This window comes from Salmo salar, chromosome ssa14, assembly GCF_905237065.1.
Source record: "Salmo salar chromosome ssa14, Ssal_v3.1, whole genome shotgun sequence".
Classification (NCBI taxonomy): domain Eukaryota; kingdom Metazoa; phylum Chordata; class Actinopteri; order Salmoniformes; family Salmonidae; genus Salmo; species Salmo salar.
The window spans coordinates 5,420,460-5,439,656 of record NC_059455.1 but is presented as its reverse complement, the minus strand read 5'-3'; the positions used below and the strand labels follow the sequence as shown (position 1 = coordinate 5,439,656).

Here is a 19,197-nt window from a genome sequence, read left to right as displayed (position 1 = left end):
TAATAATAACGTTCAGAAAACACAATTTCCCACAAGCCTTCTTATTTAACCCGCCCTTTATTAAAATGCGAATGCCGGTCTGGAAAGACAACTCGGCATTTCATTGGTCGGTGAGCCGGCATTGGGACACGCGACAACGAGCTCATTCTTTCTTGTGCGTTTCCAACATCGTCGCAGCCGCGGGTGAAGTGGAAAAAGACCGGTAAGAAAATATACCGTAAATATCTAACATAGTCACCAATAGTGTTTAAATCTTGTTGGATTTAGTAAAACTGTATCTGATAAACTGTTGGCAGGATCTGTTAGTTTGGAATTGTTTGATAACGTTAGCTAGCTAACGTTTAGTTTCTAGTTACTACACAATGCAATGAAAAGAGGACCACGAGTTTCTCGGCATTAGCCACCAGCTATCTTACCGGCGTCTGTGACTCTAAAATCATTTGGGGGTTTCTATCCAGTGGGATGATTGGCATCTGACAAATCGAAAGATAACAAAGCCCACACGGACTTCCTGGATTTGTGATCAAATTGCTTAGCTACTAGCTCGAGATTCGGAGGTAATTTGGTTAGCCAGTTTTAGCTAACTGGTAGGGCCTAAATATTTCAGTCACTAAAGTACAATGGCCCAGGATGCCAGTTTAACAGCTAGGTAACTAACTTTAATTTGCAGTTGGCAAATTGATTTAAATGCTGATAGCTAGCGAACGTTAGTTACAGTTCTGAGCGAATATAACATAGTCATGTAGCCAACCATGGTAAATTAAATGGCAGGAAAGGAGTATGAGGACGATACGTGAGATTAGCCATACTAGGCCACCTGGCTAGCTACCCCAGTTATTCAGCGTTTACTGTTATGCTGGAAGATGACTAACTCAACTGACCAGGTAAAGGATGCTGGCATTTATAATGTAATGCGCAATATGATTAGCTTCCTAACTAACGCTTGCTAGTTGCGCAATATGATTAGGTAACTGCGCGTAAAATCTATCCTCGGTCTAACCATCGCTGGATGAGCAATTTCTTTACGTATCGTCTTCGATTGTGATTCATATGAATGACAACGAAGGGAGGACTTGAAAGCAGTTCGACAAAAGCCAGATCAAGCAGAGCTTTAAGAGGGTTAGGTACATTTAATTTGTCATTTGGCTGGTCAGCAACATACTTCATGAATGAAGATAACAAACGGGCGACCCTTTCCAACCAAATTGATATTACTTCCATTTGTCTTGGTAGTGGTAATGAGGTGTATCAAACAAACCGAAATGGCACCAGCCTTTTGATTCACGTGATGACTGCTTACCATATTAGATACTCCTGATAATCCAGATGCAGGCAACACAATGTTACTTACTGAACCAGTTTTCCCTGCTTTGTCCCCCAGCTCTCTGTCTTCAAGTTTAATTTTGTCGAGGTCAGCAGCAGCCATGCCTTCAGACCTGGCCAAGAAGAAGGCGCAGAAGAAGAAGGAAGCCGCCAAATCCCGCCAGAAGACAAAAAAAACAGAGGATGGAGAGGGAGAGAAACCAGATGAAGGTCAGGAGAATGGAGCCATAAGCAACGGTAATAGTTGATAATCATAGAGCAACTAAAGAAGGGCTCAAGTTTAAATCCTCTTCACTGCTAGTTCAGGTTTCAGAAATGTATTTGTATTCCAGGTGGTTGTTCTCTCATGTTAAATGGATAGGCTGGTATGCAGATTAATGTAAGTAGAGATGGGTAACCCTTCATTTGGAGAAATTTCTTACTAAATGGCCCTCCATGTCACTGAATTACAGGTGTGGAAAGCCTGACCAAGGAGATGGATGAGTTTGAGCTGAAGAAGACTGAGGCGCGGGCGGTGACTGGCGTGCTGGCTTCGCACCCCAACAGCACAGATGTGCACGTCACCAGCATGTCGCTCACCTTCCATGGACAGGAGCTGCTGCAGGACACCAGCTTGGAGCTCAACTCGGGCCGCCGCTACGGCCTCATTGGCCTCAATGGCACCGGTAAGTGGCTACATCACATGGGGTGTGTTCAGTAGGCACAAAGAGGAAGTAAGCGCTTTTGAATGCGTTTTGGGTAAGAATTTATCCGTTAAGACTTTTCATTGGAAAACATTTTATGGTGTACTCTAATGAACAGTGCCTTTGGGACACCTCGTTTTGCTACGCCATTGGTCATTTTCGTTAGTCACACCTGTCCACACGGGACATCTTTCAGCCAACTCAGCCTTTATCTCCTCAGGACATAATATGCCCTAGTTTTCCCAGGAGCAACCTCTAGCTGGGGTAGGGTTACTTTTTGTGTGTATGTATTGGCCTCTTATAACATTTATAACAGAACAGCAGCCGTAGACCCTTTTCTTCTGTGTAGAAGTTTATTTGAACTATCCCCACCTTATTTACAAATACAAATTTGAGCTCTACGGGGACACTTAAATGACACATTTACCAATCTTTCTCTTTCCAGGTAAATCCATGTTGCTGGCAGCCATTGGCCACCGTGAGGTACCTATCCCAGAGCACATTGACATCTACCACCTGACCCGTGAGATGTCTCCCAGTGAGAAGACGGCCTTGCAGTGTGTCATGGAGGTGGATGCGGAAAGGATCCATCTGGAGAAGGAGGCAGAGCGCCTGGCATCCGAGGACTGTGAGTTGCTTTATAATGGTGGTTTGGTTGTAGTACTGTGAATTACCATGGGAACTGTGCTCACTGTGGCAGCTTCCCTTCCTAGGTGTGGTACACTACCTCCCATGTCCCGCATAGCCCTGCATAATGTGTTCCCTTGATGATGTAGCATCGGGACAAGGGCACAAAGGCTTAATTGGTGGGATAATAACTGTGATTCCATTTTGCTCCAACCAGTTAAAATAAACACCGTAGAGTAAAAGTTTCTCTCCACCCACCCCAACTGTTATCTTCTCTTCTTATCCTGCTCGTCTCCCTCTTTTCCATTGTCCTCCACCCAAACGCTCATCTCTCTATTTCTCCTTTTTCTCTCCCCCCTAAAGCCGAGTGTGAGAAGCTGATGGAGCTTTATGAGCGCCTGGAGGAGCTGGACGCAGATAAGGCTGAGGTGCGGGCCTCCCAGATCCTCCACGGCCTGGGCTTTACCGCCGCCATGCAGCAGAAGAAGCTTAAGGACTTCAGCGGCGGCTGGAGGATGCGCGTCGCTCTGGCCAGGTACAAACCCACCCTTTACAATACAAAGACAAACCTTTACCTATACTAATAAAGCGTCTCAGTGCATATTTGGGATCTGGGCCCTTGTTCATAAAGGTTCAAAGTGTAGGCACGCTGATCTAGCATCAGTTAACTTTTGGATCATAATGGACAGGTGGGACCTGATCCTAGATATGCACCACTACTCTGCGAATATGGTCCCAGCTCTGCCCCAAGCCCCTGTTCATTCATTATAATGTAAAAAGCAAAACTGATCCTAGATCAACACTGCTACTGTGAGACACTATATGAATACAGGCCTTGAGCGCAATCTTTTTTCCTAGACTCTCTCAATCCTCGCTTCAACTGTCTACACCTGTCCAGAAAACTGGCAATCTACATGAAGAGCGATGGGGAATTGGATTGTTTGGAGTTGGCTAAATAACATCAAGCCACAAACATTTTTCTTTCCCACTTTATCTTTGACTGTCCTAACTTGACTGGTCGAATCCTAACAAAATATGGACACCAACTATATTCTAATGATGCACAGGCGTTTGACTCAGAACTGTTTGGAGTGATGTAAAGAAAGGCCGAATGATAACGCCGCCAACAAGCAGTATGTTCTCAGTGCAGCGGCACAGTGACAAAAGTTTATCTGATCCCTGCCGTTCTGTTCACTCTTGAGTTTCACTTTGCCCAAATGCCTTTAGTCATAACTATTTAAGAGGTTTTATATTTAAAACATCTAATTCACAACCTCCAATAAGACGTACCTGTGAATTGTGTTTTTCATTTACAAATGCCCTGTTGTTTTGGTGAGGGTGTGAATAAGCCTATTTTAGCACTTATTTTGAAGACCTACTAACCTGGGTTTGTGCGTTCCTCATCTCCAGGGCCCTGTTCTTGAAGCCGTTCATGTTGCTGCTGGATGAGCCCACCAACCACTTGGACCTGGATGCCTGTGTGTGGCTGGAGGAAGAGCTTAGCCAGTAAGGCCATTTAGACGTGTGAGACGTCGGACATGACGTTTATAGAAACAATTGGGCCTGTATAATCACTTTTCATGTGAAAAGCCACCTTAGATTGGTTGAAGGCAGGTTTCTTCTATGACATTAAAGTGACATCTCCAGAGGTAAACTGGAAAATCGTGCAATATTTACATGATCTACTAATTCTTATCTGCTATTACATGCTCTTATTGCTGCTGTGACATGATGTAAACAAAAGGCCGAATTGTAGTGCCCCTGCCAGGCAGTTTGTTCTCGGTGCGGGGGCGCGTTGACAAAAACTAGACCGAAGCGTTTATCTGATCTAAGCAGCATTCCAAAAAGAGTGTAGAGCTGATGCCACAGGGTTTGTTACTTCCAAGATAACCGATTTTGTTTTAGACATTGCTCATGGAGTTTATAGTTATGCGCTAACTAGCTATATACAGGTAACTGCCAAAATAAAGAACACTGACATCGTGTCTTAATAGGGCGTTGGGCCACCACAAGCCAGAAAGTCTGGAACTCTATTGGATGGATTCTTCTGCCAGAAATTCCATAATTTTGTGTTTTCTTGGTGATGGTGGAAAATGCTGTCTCAGGTGCTGTTCCAGAATCTCCCATGAGTGTTAAATTGGGTTGAGCTCTGGTGACTGAGATGGCATATGGTTTTCATGCTCATCAAACCATTCAGTGACCACTCGTGCCCTGTGGGGGTCATAGCCTTGCCTGGTGACTCACTGAATTCCTCCGTTGCTCTATGTTAACCACATGTTTCAGTCAGTGACTGCCATCGTTAGTCGTTTGTGGTGATGTCAAAAGGAGGGGTGTTGTACAAAACTGTCATCAGCGATTGGATTATCTCTAACCAATCGGTATCACAGCCAATGACATATTTTTCTAAATGCAGCTTTATTCAGAATAACTAAGAATGTGTTCGTTCTATAAATCATTAGAGGTACTCAAATCCTGACTTATTACGGAGAAACTCATGTCCGTGTGCGTAGCGTTTGGCCAGAGCAAGGCATTTGGGTAGCCAGGCAAGGCATAGCCGTGGTAACCAAAATAATGGCCTGCCCAGCATTTTTATAGATGACCCTAAGCAGGATGGGATGTTAATTGCTTAGCTAGCTCTGGAACCGCACATGCTTTCCATATTCTTTGTAGCCCTCATTTATTCAAGTGTTTCCATTACTTTGGCAGTTACCTTTTGACTTTGGTCCCTGACATTGTACGGATAATGCCTATTGGTCGTGTAACTCAAGAATTGTCATTGTTACTATTTAGAAGTGTCCGAAGTTTCAACCTTTCTCCTATTCTACAGATTCAAACGTATTCTGGTCCTGATCTCCCATTCGCAAGATTTCCTCAACGGCGTGTGCACCAACATCATGCACTTGCACGAGCGCAAGCTGAAATACTACACGGTAAGAGCAACTGCACTCTGTCATGAGCCACCATGGACCAACAAGATGTTTGTATGGTTTACAATAATTCTCCAGGTCTGAGCAGTTGCATTTCCTGCCCTCAGTTGATAAATAATCACTAGTTCACTAAACTTACCCAAATGGACCCAGTTAAAGCTCAGACTTCCACCATTTACAGGATTTGTACGGTCATGAAAATACTGTGAAAGTCATCATTTTAAAATGGTGTTTTCCAGGCTTGGATAAGTTTTGGAAAATGATCAAATCTGAGAATTTTGAAAAGTCTTGAACATTAATTTCTGTTGGTGTAATTTATTCAGGCAGTTAATATTATATCAATAAAATTTAAAGCGACATCTGCCAGGATCGGAATGACACGTCTGTGTTTGTGTGCATCACCTACATGTGTGCGAGACAAGTGGGCCGTTGCTCAAGGAGAGAAAGTCGGACATTGCAGCATCAGGTAGGCCTAGCCTATGAAATATATGACTCACTAGGTTGGCAATTCAAAACATATCTTGTACCCTGTAGGTAACTGTTTAGCTATTAGGGAGTGAATGTTATTTACAGTGCATTCGGAGAGTATTCAGCCCCTTGACATTTTCCACATTTTGTTACGTTAGACTCGTTCTAAAACTGAATAAATATTTTCCCCTTATCAAACTACACACAGCACCCCATAATGACAAAGCAAAACAGGTTCTTAGACATTTTTGCGAGAGGGGAAAAAAACATATTTACATTTGTATTCAGACCCTTTGCTATGAGACTGTAAATTGAGCTCACGTGCAGCCTGTTTCCATTGATCATCCTTGAGATGTTTCTACAACTTTGAGTCCACCTGTGGTAAATTCAATTGATTGGACATGGTTTGGAAAGGCACACACCTGTCTATATAATGTCCCACAGTTGACCGTGCTCGTCAGAGCAAAAACCAAGCCATGAGGCCGAAGAAATAGTCCGTAGAGCTCCGAGACAGGTTACTGTCGAGGCACAGATCTGGGGAAGGGTACCAAAAAATTTCTGCAGCTGGCCAAATTGAGCAGTTGGGGGAGAAGGATCTTGGTCAGGGAGGTGACCAAGAACCCGATGGTCACTGACAGAGCTCCAGAGTTTCTCTGTAGTTGGTTGTCCTTCTGGAAGGTTCTGCCAGCTCTGCAGCACTCCACCGATCAGGCATTTATGGTAAAGTGGCCACATGAAGCCTTTCCTCAGTTAAAGACTCATGACAGGCCGCTTGGAGTTTGCCAAAAGGCACCTAAAGGACTCAGACCATGAGAAACAATATTCTCTGTTCTGATTGAACTCTTTGGCCTGAATGTCATGGGTCACGTCTGGAGGAAACCTGGCACCATCCCTATGGTGACGCGTGGTGGCAGCAGCATCTTGCTGTGGGGATGTTTTTCATCGGTGGTCACTGGGAGACGAGTCAGGATCGAGGGGAAAGATGAACGGAGCGAAGTACAGAGACCCTTGATGAAAAATATAAATGAGAACTGTCTTGGTAGATGGTGTGGTCTAAAGCTTATGAGGTCCTCTACTTCAGACAAGCAAACACTAAATAAATTACCCCCTAAATAAATAAAAATGTAGAGATTATAAGCGTATCTGTCATTTTTTGTTAAGCCTTTATTACAGTAAATACTAAAGTTGCATTCATTCGTGAATTCAATTTCCGAAATGGAACGGTTTACGCCAATTGTTTTACGCTAATTATTCAATGGTTGCTTTATTTTTAAATTAAATGCTTGATTGCATTTCAAATCATGAATGACTCTTATGCTGTGTGACATGAACAAATAAATCATTTATTGATACAGTAGCCTATATAAGTATTGAAATATAGGCCTAAGTAAGTTACGGTATTTTAGACTAAACAAGATGCGCTCTTAGGCCTACAGCTCGGTGGTGGTTATACAAGGCTGCTATACTAAGCCTACTAATAATAATGACATTACTTAATATTAGAATTATTATGATAATGAGATCAAGGAAAAAATGTGGATTAATATTAATAATTTTTCAGAAAATTTGGGACAGTGTAAACAACACTAAATAAATAATACCAGAGAGGCTGGTCTAACAAAATGTACAGCCTCTATTAACCTTTCTGGGAAATGTGGGACGCTAGCGTCCCACCCGCGGGACACACTATTCAACAGCCAGTGAAATAGCAGGGAGGCAAATTCAAAACAACAAAAATCTCATTCAAATTTCTCAAACATACAACTATTATATCCCATTTTAAAGATACACTTCTCGTTAATCCAACCACATTGTCCGATTTCAAAAAGGCTTTACAGCGAAAGCATAACATTGTTAGGACAGCGTCGAGACAAGAAAAACCACACCGCCATTTTCCAAGCAAGGAGAGGCGTCACAAAAACCAGAAATACAGCTAAAATAAATCATTAACCTTTGATGATCTTCATCAGATGGCACTCGTAGGACTTCATGTTACACAATACATGTATGTTTTGCTCGATAAAGTTCATATTTATATCCAAAAACCCCATTTTACATTGGCGTGTAATGTTCAGAAATGTTTTGCCTCCCAAAACTTCCAGTGAATGAGCACATCAATTTACAGAAATACTCATCATAAACGTTGATAAAATATTCAAACGTTATTCAAAGAATTATAGATACACTTCTCCTTAATCCAACCGCTGCGTCAGATTTAAAAAGTTTACAGCGAAAGCACACTTTGCAATAATCTGAGTACAGCACTCGGACAACAACAACAAGCAATACAGATACCCGCCATTTTGGAGTCAACTAAAATCAGAAATGGCATTATAAATATTCACCTACCTTTTTGATCTTCATCAGAATGCACTCCCAGGAATCCCAGGTCTACAATAAGTGTTTGATAAAGTCCATCATTTATGTCCAAATACCTCCTTTTTGTTCACGCGTGTAGTCCACTACTCCAAATGCAGGAAGCGTGCGCAAAATGTCACGACGAAAAGTACAAAAAAAAGTTATATTTACGTTCGTAGAAACATGTCAAATGATGTATAGCATCAATCTTTAGGATGTTTTTATCATAAAGCTTCAGTAATATTCCAACCGGACAATTCCAATGTCTTCAGAAAAGAAAAGGAACACTGCTAACTCTCACGCGCCACTGAACTCATGTCATTCTCTCAGTCGTCTACTTCCAGGAGCTCTTATTCTCTCCCTATTCACAGTAGAAGCATGAAGCAATGTTCTAAAGACTGTTGACATCTAGTGGAAGCCTTAGGAAGTGCAAAATGAACCCTAAGTCACTGGATAGGGAATCACTTGAAAAACTACAAACCTTTGATTTCCATGCTTCCTGGTTGGATTTTTCTCAGGTTTTTGCCTGCCATATGAGTTCTGTTATACTCACAGACATCATTCAAACAGTTTTGGAGTGTTTTCTATCCAAATCTACTAATATGCATATCCTACCTTCTGGGCCCGAGTAGCAGGCAGTTTAATTTGGGCACGTCATTCATCTGAATTTCGAATACTGCCCCCTGTCACTAAAAAGTTAATGCATGGCCTAGATTAAAAACAGACAGATTTTTGACAAACCAATGTGGTGGTTAACTTTGCTATTACGCACATAGGAACATGGTCTAGGAAAAGGCGCCAATTCAACAGCGCACTGATGCGTTTCAGGACTGCGACCAGTATCTAACGTGGGAGAAAGCGCCTTTTTGTTCTAAAATATTTTTTATTTGTTGCACCATATACAATTTTTCAGTAGCACAGGTCTTGGACTGTGCCATCTCCACTGCCTCCACAATGGGTCAGTCCACTCACAGGCACAAGTCAGACAGGTGTCTTGTACACTTATTTTTGTGCTGCTGCTTGACCTTACACAATGACAAGAGATGGTACATGGGATCATAGCAGCCTCCCAGCGACGATACCACAATACGCTTACTTTTTTAGACATGCATAGACGCCACCAATTGGTGGTAATGGTAATTTGGTTAGATGTCATGAAATTCCATCTGTCAGGATGTGTATTGAACTCTGCGTTTACATGTGATAGTCTATTTTGTCTTGGTGAGTTACTATGATTTAAAAGCTTACTATGTTCAAGTCATAAAAACAAAGTAAATGAAAGATGTGGGGGTACATCCCTTTTTTTAATTGTTAAATGGTACACAATCATCTGAAAACAAATATTTGTTTACTTCCTCAAAGGGCAACTACGACCAGTACATTAAGACCAGGGAGGAGTTGGAAGAGAACCAGATGAAGCGGTTCAATTGGGAGCAGGACCAGATCAAACACATGAAGGTAAACTCCCCTTTCTCTCAGGACACTTTCACATACACAAGTAGTATGTGAAATTCGGGCTGACGCCAGTAATGTGATACATCACCCATGGTGATGGGTTATTTTGGAACCACCTAGCTTGTGGCCGATGGAAGTGTTGGGAGTGAACTGCTTCATCAAACATAAGTAATTTTCTAAACCCTTCTCTCTCTCTCCTTACTACCCCACCAGAACTACATAGCCCGGTTTGGGCACGGCTCAGCCAAGCTGGCTCGCCAAGCCCAGAGTAAAGAGAAAACTCTGCAGAAGATGGTGGCCTCGGGCCTGACTGAGAGTGTTAAGAATGACCAAGTAAGTCTGTTTAGTGACTTTGACAGGGCTGATTGTGCTTTTCCCTATAGGTTAGGAACAGGTGCTCTTTTTGGTATAACAAGTTTGGAGTCACATGATCAGAAATCTATGGACCTTAGTTATAGTGGATATTACTGCAGGCAGGTGACCAGAGTTTGGGTGTACTCTTATTATTGCTGCTGTGGTATGATATCAACAAAAGGCCGAATTATAGTGCCCCTGCCAGGCAGTGTGTTCTCCGTGAAGGGGCACGGTGACAAAAAATTGGCCGACAAGTTTTCCTGATCTAAGCAGCATGCCAAGGAGTGTAGAGCTGACGCCACAGGTTCTGTTAGCTCCAGGATAATAGTAAAATGCAAAAGAGGATTCATAATTCCATAGCTTCCTTCAGGGTATCACAAGGCAGGAATCAAAGAATAACACCTGCAAACCATCCTAAACTCTTAACTCATCCTTTTCCTTTTTTTTTAGACCCTGTCATTTTGTTTTCCTCCCTGTGGGAAGATTCCCCCTCCTGTCATCATGGTCCAAAATGTCAGCTTCAAGTACTCTGATGACCAGGTATGCGTTTGTCCAACCTCACTTCTGCCTAACGAATGTTTTGCTCAACTTTGTTTTTTATAACTGTTCCTAAAACGAAAGACTAAAGAGATTCCAGCTCCAAACTATACTGTATCATGTTTTTCGCAATATTGTTGTCTTATGTTTTCCCTTGTTTGACGATTCAGCCCCATATATACAAGAACCTTGAGTTCGGTATCGACCTCGACACCAGAGTGGCCCTTGTGGGGCCCAACGGGGCCGGGAAGTCCACCCTGCTTAAACTCCTCATGGGAGAGGTTAGTCTTGACATTGTTATGGTCATTTAGCAGACTTGAATTGTTCTCCTGTTATTCAGCCATACCATGACACGTTACCATAATAGTTTATAGTTTAATTTTTACTGATGTGAGAATGGTCAATAAGAAACCAAATGTAAGCTGTTGTTTTTATTTCCTGTTCAGTTGCCTATGCATTTCTTTGAACAGATATCCCACAACTGCCATCTTTCCATCCCTACCAATGTCTCCTCATTGTCTTTGTCCTCAGCTCCTCCCCACTGACGGTATGATCCGCAAGAACTCCCACGTCAAGATTGGCAGATATCACCAGGTACCATTCCATTAAAGCACACTGGTATCCTGAACTGTCTTAGATCATTTAAGTGCGTATGCTCTACAATTCCAACATTGGAGTAGTCTGCAAATTTGAGTGAATCTGTGGTTCCACCAACTGATTTTGTGCGTGGTTGTGAAGTGGATTACTTTTTTATTTAACTTGATTGAAGTTAAGTTAGACATTTTTTACAAATCTCCATGATTCACATGGCTGAACCTACTCTATTTTCTCCAGCATCTAACAGAGCAGCTGGAACTCGACCTCTCCCCCCTGGATTACATGATGAAGTGTTACCCAGAGATCAAGGAGAGGGAGGAGATGAGGAAGATCATTGGCCGCTATGGGCTGACAGGCAAACAGCAGGTCAGTTTGATCATTAGTGATCAATTGTGATCCTCAAATATTGTTATCTCCCAATTGCAGACCTGCCTTCAGATAACATTTTGTTTTGCTTTCAAGTCATTTTAACGTTGGAGACTGTCTGTTGTGCCAGGGGAGTGGGGTTTGTACTTTTGGGACTGTTACATTTGTATCACGAAAGCTCCAAGGACAGCTTAAGTATGGAAAATAAATAACTATTTGAACCCAGGCAGGGTTGTAGTCATTTGAAATTCAACCCAAGTCGGTAATTGAATTAAACCCCTATATATGAATTGAGGGAACTGTCTTCTGACAATTGGTGACGTTTCTGGGTTTTTTTCCCCCCAGGTGAACCCCATTAGAAACTTGTCTGACGGGCAGAAGTGCCGGGTGTGCTTTGCCTGGCTGGCCGGGCAGAACGCCCACATGCTCTTCTTGGACGAGCCCACCAATCACTTAGATATCGAGACCATCGATGCCCTGGCCGACGCCATCAACGAGTACGAGGGCGGCATGATGCTGGTTAGCCATGACTTCAGGCTCATCCAGCAGGTGAGGATCGGACAATTGGAACCAGATTTGTTTGAAAGGGTTGCTTTAAAAATTAACAGAAATTTACTCCAACCCTAATGAGGGCAATGCATTTGTGGGCCACAGTGTCTGAACATACTCGACCATGCCAATAGCACAATGGTGCTGAGCCGTTAAACTCCACTAGTATACAGCAGTGGAGTCAACATTTTGAATGAGCTTATCAGAAATGGCTCTAGTTTACTTATTGAAATGATTTGTTGGAAGAACTGGGATTAATGCACTTGTATGTGCTTGTCCTGTTTTTGTGTCCCTATTTAACCCCCTTTCTCCTTTGTTTTCCATAGGTGGCCCAGGAGATCTGGGTGTGCGAAAAGCAAACCATCACCAAATGGAACCGGGACATCTTGGCTTACAAAGACCATTTGAAAAAGAAGATAGACAAAAATTCTCATGGTGTATAGAAAATTGAAATACCTCCCCAGATTCAAGACTGCACTGTCCCAAGACTGTGGACTCCCATTTTTCCCATTCCCTCTTCACGTGGCTATATAACTCGAAGCATGTTACTCCATTTCAAGATGCCCAATTCCTCCTGCTTTTAAAGCCTCTTTTTATAGGCTGCTGGAAGGTTGTGGTGCGACCTAGTTGCCTTCCATTGCTACCCCCTTCACAGGCATACATATGGTATCTTGATTTCTCAATTAAAATAAATAATTTATCCATCAATGTGGTAGAGAACGCGTGCATTTTTCCACAGTTCAGATATAGTAGGAAGTTAGCCGCCTGTACCAATTTATTTCCTTTTACTCTAAAATAGCTTTTTATTATTTTGTCATTATTTAACTGTACCTGCAATAATGGGATTGTATGAATAAAGGAGCAAAATAACTGACTTGTTTTGTTTTTAGTTACATGACTGTGATAACTTTGACTCATCAGTTCATGGACAAAGTTCTAAGCATACATTAAGCATTTTCATTTTATTTTTAGCCTTTGGAGCTCATTGTCTATAGGCGCTTTTATTTTGAAGGTAGAAACCAGAAGTGTTTTCTACAAGTGTTTGCATTTGGGTCATAATTGCATGATTGACAACTGTAGCAGGTAAAAATCATTGTCTCATTGGCATTCCGCTAGCTTACGACAACTACAAATAATTGTATCTGTAGTCCAGCGACGTCAACATGGACATGTAAGCTACCGTGATAGCTAGTTCAAAATTGCCTAACAGTTAACTAGATGGTACTACACCGGCTCTGACACTCGTCGGATGTGGCAGGGCTTGCAAACCATTAGACTACAAAGGGAAGCATAGCTGAGAGCTGCCCAGTGACACAAGCCTACCAGACGAGCTACTACTAACTACTTCTATGCTCGCTTCGAGGCAAATAACACAAACATGCATGGGGGCACAAGCTGTTCTGGAAGACTGATCACGCTGTCCGCAGCTGATGTGATTAAGACCTTTAAAAAGGTCAACATTCACTAAAGCCGCGGGGCCAGACTGATTACCAGGATGTGTACTGCGAGCATGCACTGACCAACTGGCAAGTGTCTTCACTGACATTTTCAACCTCTCCCTGTTTGAGTCTGTAATACCAACATGTTTCAAGCAGACCACCATAGTGACTGTGCCCAAGAACACTAAGGTTAACCTGCCTAAATGACTACCGACCCGTAGCACTCATGTTTGTAGATGTAGCAGTGTGATGTTCCCCTAGATTATGCATCAAGTTGCACACAAGGACCAATTCAAATAGGCCAGGTCAAGAGGGGATGTTGATAATAATTCAGTGTTTTTTTTAAATTTAATTACAGCTGCATAGCTAATGTTATTTTTTGGTGTTCAAACACTTTTTCATATCTAGCTCGATAACTAGGGTACCTATTGTAACTTGTGAGCACTTGGGACAGTGTTTTGAGTAAGTTTCCATGTGCACATGCCTGAGAGCTCTGACTGCGCCAAGGGCTAAAATATTGTATGTTGTCTCTTCGTGTGCAGGTATGTCTTTTATTTTGTCAGAATTATGTTATGTCATTTTACTTGTATTGTATGGTGTGCTGTTGTGCACTGAATGTGTGCACACAGCACCTGTTATTTCTTTTTGGCACTCTCTTTTTTTTGCCTGACCTTCGGCTAGCGAGGTGCCTGAGAGCTGTGACTGCGCCAAGGGCTAAAATATTGTGTGTTGTCTCTTCGTGTGCAGGGCAAAAAAAAATTATGCAACAAGCAGACCTCCAGTTGTGGCAGTGTCCTATTTAAAAGTACACAACGCAGAACGAACCACGCTACATAGACATGTATTGCTTTGAAAGGCTGGTCATGGCTCATATCACCATTATCCCAGAAACCCTAGACCCACTCCAATTTGCGTACCACCCTAATAGATCCACAGATGATGCAATCTCTATTGCACTCCACACTGCCCTTTCCCACCTGGACAAAAGGAACACCTATGTGAGTGCAATTCAAATCAAAGTTTATTTGTCACGTGCTCCAAATACAACAGGTGTAGACCTTACAGTGAAATGCTTACTTACAGGCTCTAACCAATAGTGCGGGGAAAAAAGGTATGTGTGTGTAGGTAAGTAAAGAAATAAAACAACAGTAAAAAGATATTTGAAAATAAGAGTAGCAAGGCTATATTCAGACTCTGGTTAGTCAGGCTTATTGAGGTAGTATGTACATGTGGGTATGGTTAAAGTGACTGCATATATGATGAACAGAGAGTAGCAGTAGCGTAAAAAGAGGGGTTGGCGGGTGGTGGGACACAATGCAGATAGCCCGGTTAGCCAATGTGCGGGAGCACTGGTTGGTCGGCCCAATTGAGGTAGTATGTACATGAATGTATAGTTAAAGTGACTATGCATATATGATAAACAGAGAGTAGCAGCAGCGTAAAAAGAGGGGTGGGGGGCACACAATGCAAATAGTCCGGGTAACCATTTGGTTACCTGTTCAGGAGTCTTATGGCTTGGGGGTAAAAACTGTTGAGAAGCCTTTTTGTCCTAGACTTGGCACTCCGGTACCGCTTGCCATGCGGTAGTAGAGAGAACAGTCTATGACTGGGGTGGCTGGGGTCTTTGACAATTTTCAGGGCCTTCCTCTGACACCGCCTGGTGTAGAAGTCCTGGATGGCAGGCAGCTTTGCCCCAGTGATGTACTGGGCCATACACACTACCCTCTGAAGTGCCTTGCGGTCGGAGGCCGAGCAATTGCCGTACCAGGCAGTGATGCAACCGGACAGGATGCTCTCGATGTTGCAGCTGTAGAACCTTTTCTACAAAGAAGGGCCAGATGTATACAGAATGGTGTCTTCTGCGTAGAGGTGGATCAAAGAATCATCCGCAGCAAGAGCGACATCATTGATATATACAGAGAAAAGAGTCGGCCTGAGAATTGAACCCTGTGGCACCCCCATAGAGACTGCCAGAGGTCCGGACAACAGGCCCTCTGATTTGACACACTGAACTCTATCTGAGAAGTAGTTAGTGAACCAGGCGAGGCAGTCATTAGAGAAAACAAGACTGTTGAGTCTGCCGATAAGAATACAGTGACTGACAGAGTTGAAAACCTTGGCTAGGTCGATGAAGACGGCTGCACAGTACTGTCTTTTATCAATGGAAGTTATGATATCGTTTAGGACCTTGAGCGTGGCTGAGGTGCACCCGTGACCAGCTTGGAAACCAGATTGTTTAGCGGAGAAGGTACGGTGGGATTCGAAATTTTGTTCACTTGGCTTTCGAAGACTTTAGAAAGGCAGGGCAGGATGGATATAGGTCTGTAACAGTTTGGGTCTAGAGTGTCCCCCCTTTTGAAGAGTATATCCCAATTTAGGTCACCAAGCAGTACAAACTCTGACGATAGATGGGGGCAATCAATTCACATATGGTGTCCAGGGCACAGCTGAGAGCTGAGGGGGGTGTATAACAAGCGGCAACAGTGAGGGACTTATTTCTGGAGAGATGGATCTTTAAAAGTAGAAGCTCGAACTGTTTGGGCATAGACCTGGATAGTATGACAGAACTCTGCAGGCTATCTCTACAGTAGATTGCAATTCTGCCCCCTTTAGCAGTTCTGTCTTGACGGAAAATGTAATTGGGGAGGAAGTTTCAGAATTTTTGGTGGCCTTCCTAAGCCAGGGTTCAGACACGGCTAGGACATTAGGGTTGGCAGAATGTGCTAAAGCAGTGAATAAAGCAAACTTAGGGAGGAGGCTTCTGATGTTAACATACATGAACCCAAGGCTTTTACGGTTGCAGAAGTCAACAAATGAGAGTGCCTGTGGACACACAGGGCCTGGACAATTGCATAGCCTATGACATAGCCTAAAAGTAGGGAGGGGAGTTCCTCTTGCTGTTCTGTAGGTAAGCACCATGGTCGGAAGATGGCGCCAACAGACATGGTAGCTCTGCTTCTAGCTCCTAAACAACTTTGCTGTATTTTGTTTTTTTGTGTGTTATTTCTTATGTTATTAGTCCCGAACGTTTTTTGTGTTATTACATACAGCTGGAAAGATGCCGCCAGTGGAGAAAAGGTTTTCAGAGTTGACTTCTATTCCGACTCAGGAGGCGTGCAAACCATCCACCGCATCCAAGTATATTACTCGCTAATGTTCAGTCTCTGGACAATATAGTAGACGAGCTCAGGGCGAGAATCTCCTTCCAGAGAGACATTAGGGACTGTAACATACTGTTTCACAGAATCATGGTTCTCTCCGGATATACTGTCCCCGTCCATACAGCCAGTTAGGTTCTTAGTACATCACACAGACAGGAATAAAGAACTCTCCGGGAAGAAGAAAGGTGGTGGTGTATGTTTCATGATCAACTACTCATGGTGTGATTGTGATAACGTACAGAAACTCAAGTCCTTTTGTTCACCAGACCTAGAATACCTCACAATCAAATGCCGACCGTATTACCTCCCAAGAGAATTCTCTTCGGTTATAGTTACAGCCATGTATATTTCCCCTCAAGCCGATACCACGACGGCCCTCAAGGAACTACACTGGACTTTATGCAAACTGGAAACCACATATCCTGAGGCCACATTTATTGTAGATGGGGATTTTAACAAAGCAAATTTGAGGAAAACACTACCGAAGTTCTATCAACACAGTACTCACGCTGGAAAACACTTGACCACTGCTACTCCCCCTTTCGGGAGAGTTTGAAGGCAGGGGTTTGATGGCACAAGCGGAGAGCCCAGCCAACAGTGAGTTGCAGTAGTGCAGACGGATTAGGACCTGCACCGCTTCCTGTGTGAGGTAGGGTCGTGCTCTTCGGATGTCTTACAGCATGAACCTGCAGGAGCGAGTCACTGTTTTGATGTTTGCAGAGAACGACAGGGTGTTGTCCAGGGTCATGCCAAGGTTCTTTGCACTGTGGGAGGGCCACACTTTGGAGTTGTCAACTGTGATGGAGAGGTCTTTGAGTGGGCTGGACTTCTCCAGGAGGAAGAGCAGCTCAGTCTTGTCGCCGTTGAGCTTGATCATCCTTGAGAGGTTTCTACAACTTGGAGTCCACCTGTGGTAAATTCAATTGATTGAACATGATTTGGCGCACACCTGTCTATATAAGGTCCCACAGTTGACGGTGCATATCAGAGCAAAAACCAAGCAATGAGGTCAAAGGAATTGTCCGTAGAGCTCCGAGACAGGATTGTGTTGAGGCACAGATCTGGGGAAGGGTACCAAAACATTTCTGCAGCATTGAAGGTCCCCAAGAACACAGTGACGTTGGGAACCACCAAGACTCTTTCTAGAGCTGGCCGCCCGGACTAAGTGACCAATCGGGGGAGAAGGGCCTTGGTCAGGTAGGTGACCAAGAACCCAATGGTCACTCTGACAGAGCTCTAGAGTTCCTCTGTGGAGATGGGATAACCTTCCAGAAGGACAACCATCTCTTCAGCACTCCACCAATCAGGCCAGACAGAAGCCACTCCTCAGTAAAAGGCACATAACAGCCTGTTTGGAGTTTGCTAAAAGGTACCTAAAGACTCTCAGATGACGAGAAGATTCTCTGGTCTGATGGAACCAAGATTGAACTCTTTGGCCTGAATGCCAAGCGTCACGTCTGGACGAAACCTGGCGGTGAAGCATGATGGTGGTAGAATCATGCTGTTGGGATGTGTTTCAGCGGCGGTGACTGGGAGACTAGTCAGGATTGAGGCAAAGATGAACAGAGTACAGAAAGATCCTTGATAAAAACCTGGTCCAGAGCTCTCAGACTGGGGTCGAAGGTTCACCTTCCAACAGAACAACAACCCTAAGCACACAGCCAAGACAAGAGTGGCTTCGGGACAAGTCTCTGAATGTCCTTGAGTAGCCCAGCCAGAGCCCGGACTTAAACCTGATAGAACATCTCTGGATAGACCTGAAAATAGCTGTGCAGAGCTTGAGAGGACATGCAGAGAAGAATGGGAGAAATACAGGCGTGCCAAGCTTATAGCGTCATACCCAAGAAGACTCGAGGCTGTAGTTGCTGCCATAGGTGCTTCAACAAAGTACAGAATAAAGGGTCTGAATACTTTTAAAATTAGCAAAAAATCCTAACAACCTGTTTTTGCTTTGTTATTATGGGATATTGTGTGTATATTGATGAGGGGGGAAAACTATTTAATCAATTTTAGAATAATGCTGTAACCTAACAAATTGTTGAAAAAAGTCAAGGGTTCTGAATACTTTCCGAAGGCACTGTAGATCTAGGAGGATGAGAAAGGGAGCGATTCAGCTTTGGCAGTGCAGAGAGCCTCCGTGATAGGGAGAAACTCCTCAGATACAGGTGTGCCAAGCTTGTAGCGTCATACCCAAGAAGACTCAAGGCTGTAATTGCTGTCAAAGGAGCTTCAACAAAGTACTGAGTAAAGGGTCTGAATACTCATGTAAATGTTATATTTCATTTTTTGATTTTTAATATATTAGCAAACATTTCTAAAAACATGTTTTTGCTTTGTCATTATGGGGTATTGT

General features: G+C 43.3%; 1 protein-coding gene and 1 non-coding gene across 2 annotated transcripts; both read left to right on the top strand.

The window, feature by feature from the left end:
* Positions 1-86: 86 nt before the first annotated feature.
* LOC106568669 (ATP-binding cassette sub-family F member 2) lies at positions 87-13,114 on the top strand. The gene is made up of 15 exons (XM_014139193.2): positions 87-202; positions 1,382-1,560; positions 1,776-1,988; positions 2,452-2,634; positions 2,997-3,168; positions 4,044-4,139; positions 5,461-5,563; positions 9,749-9,844; positions 10,055-10,174; positions 10,646-10,735; positions 10,903-11,013; positions 11,264-11,326; positions 11,567-11,695; positions 12,041-12,244; positions 12,571-13,114. The coding sequence occupies exons 2-15, from the start codon at positions 1,425-1,427 to the stop codon at positions 12,685-12,687; spliced, it is 1,833 nt and encodes a 610-aa protein (XP_013994668.1). The 5' UTR covers positions 87-202; positions 1,382-1,424; the 3' UTR covers positions 12,688-13,114.
* LOC123726953 (small nucleolar RNA SNORD89) lies at positions 4,354-4,467 on the top strand. Its single transcript, XR_006759060.1, has one exon. It is a non-coding gene; the product is annotated as a small nucleolar RNA SNORD89 (small nucleolar RNA).
* Positions 13,115-19,197: the final 6,083 nt, after the last annotated feature.

Excerpts from the sequence above, each read along its gene's own strand:
- LOC106568669 (XM_014139193.2), top strand. The coding sequence starts at position 1,425 with ATGCCTTCAGACCTGGCCAAGAAGAAGGCGCAGAAGAAGAAGGAAGCC. Across the intron at positions 5,564-9,748 it reads GCAAGCTGAAATACTACACG|GGCAACTACGACCAGTACAT; the intron begins GTAAGAGCAACT and ends ACTTCCTCAAAG. Across the intron at positions 11,014-11,263 it reads TTAAACTCCTCATGGGAGAG|CTCCTCCCCACTGACGGTAT; the intron begins GTTAGTCTTGAC and ends CTTTGTCCTCAG.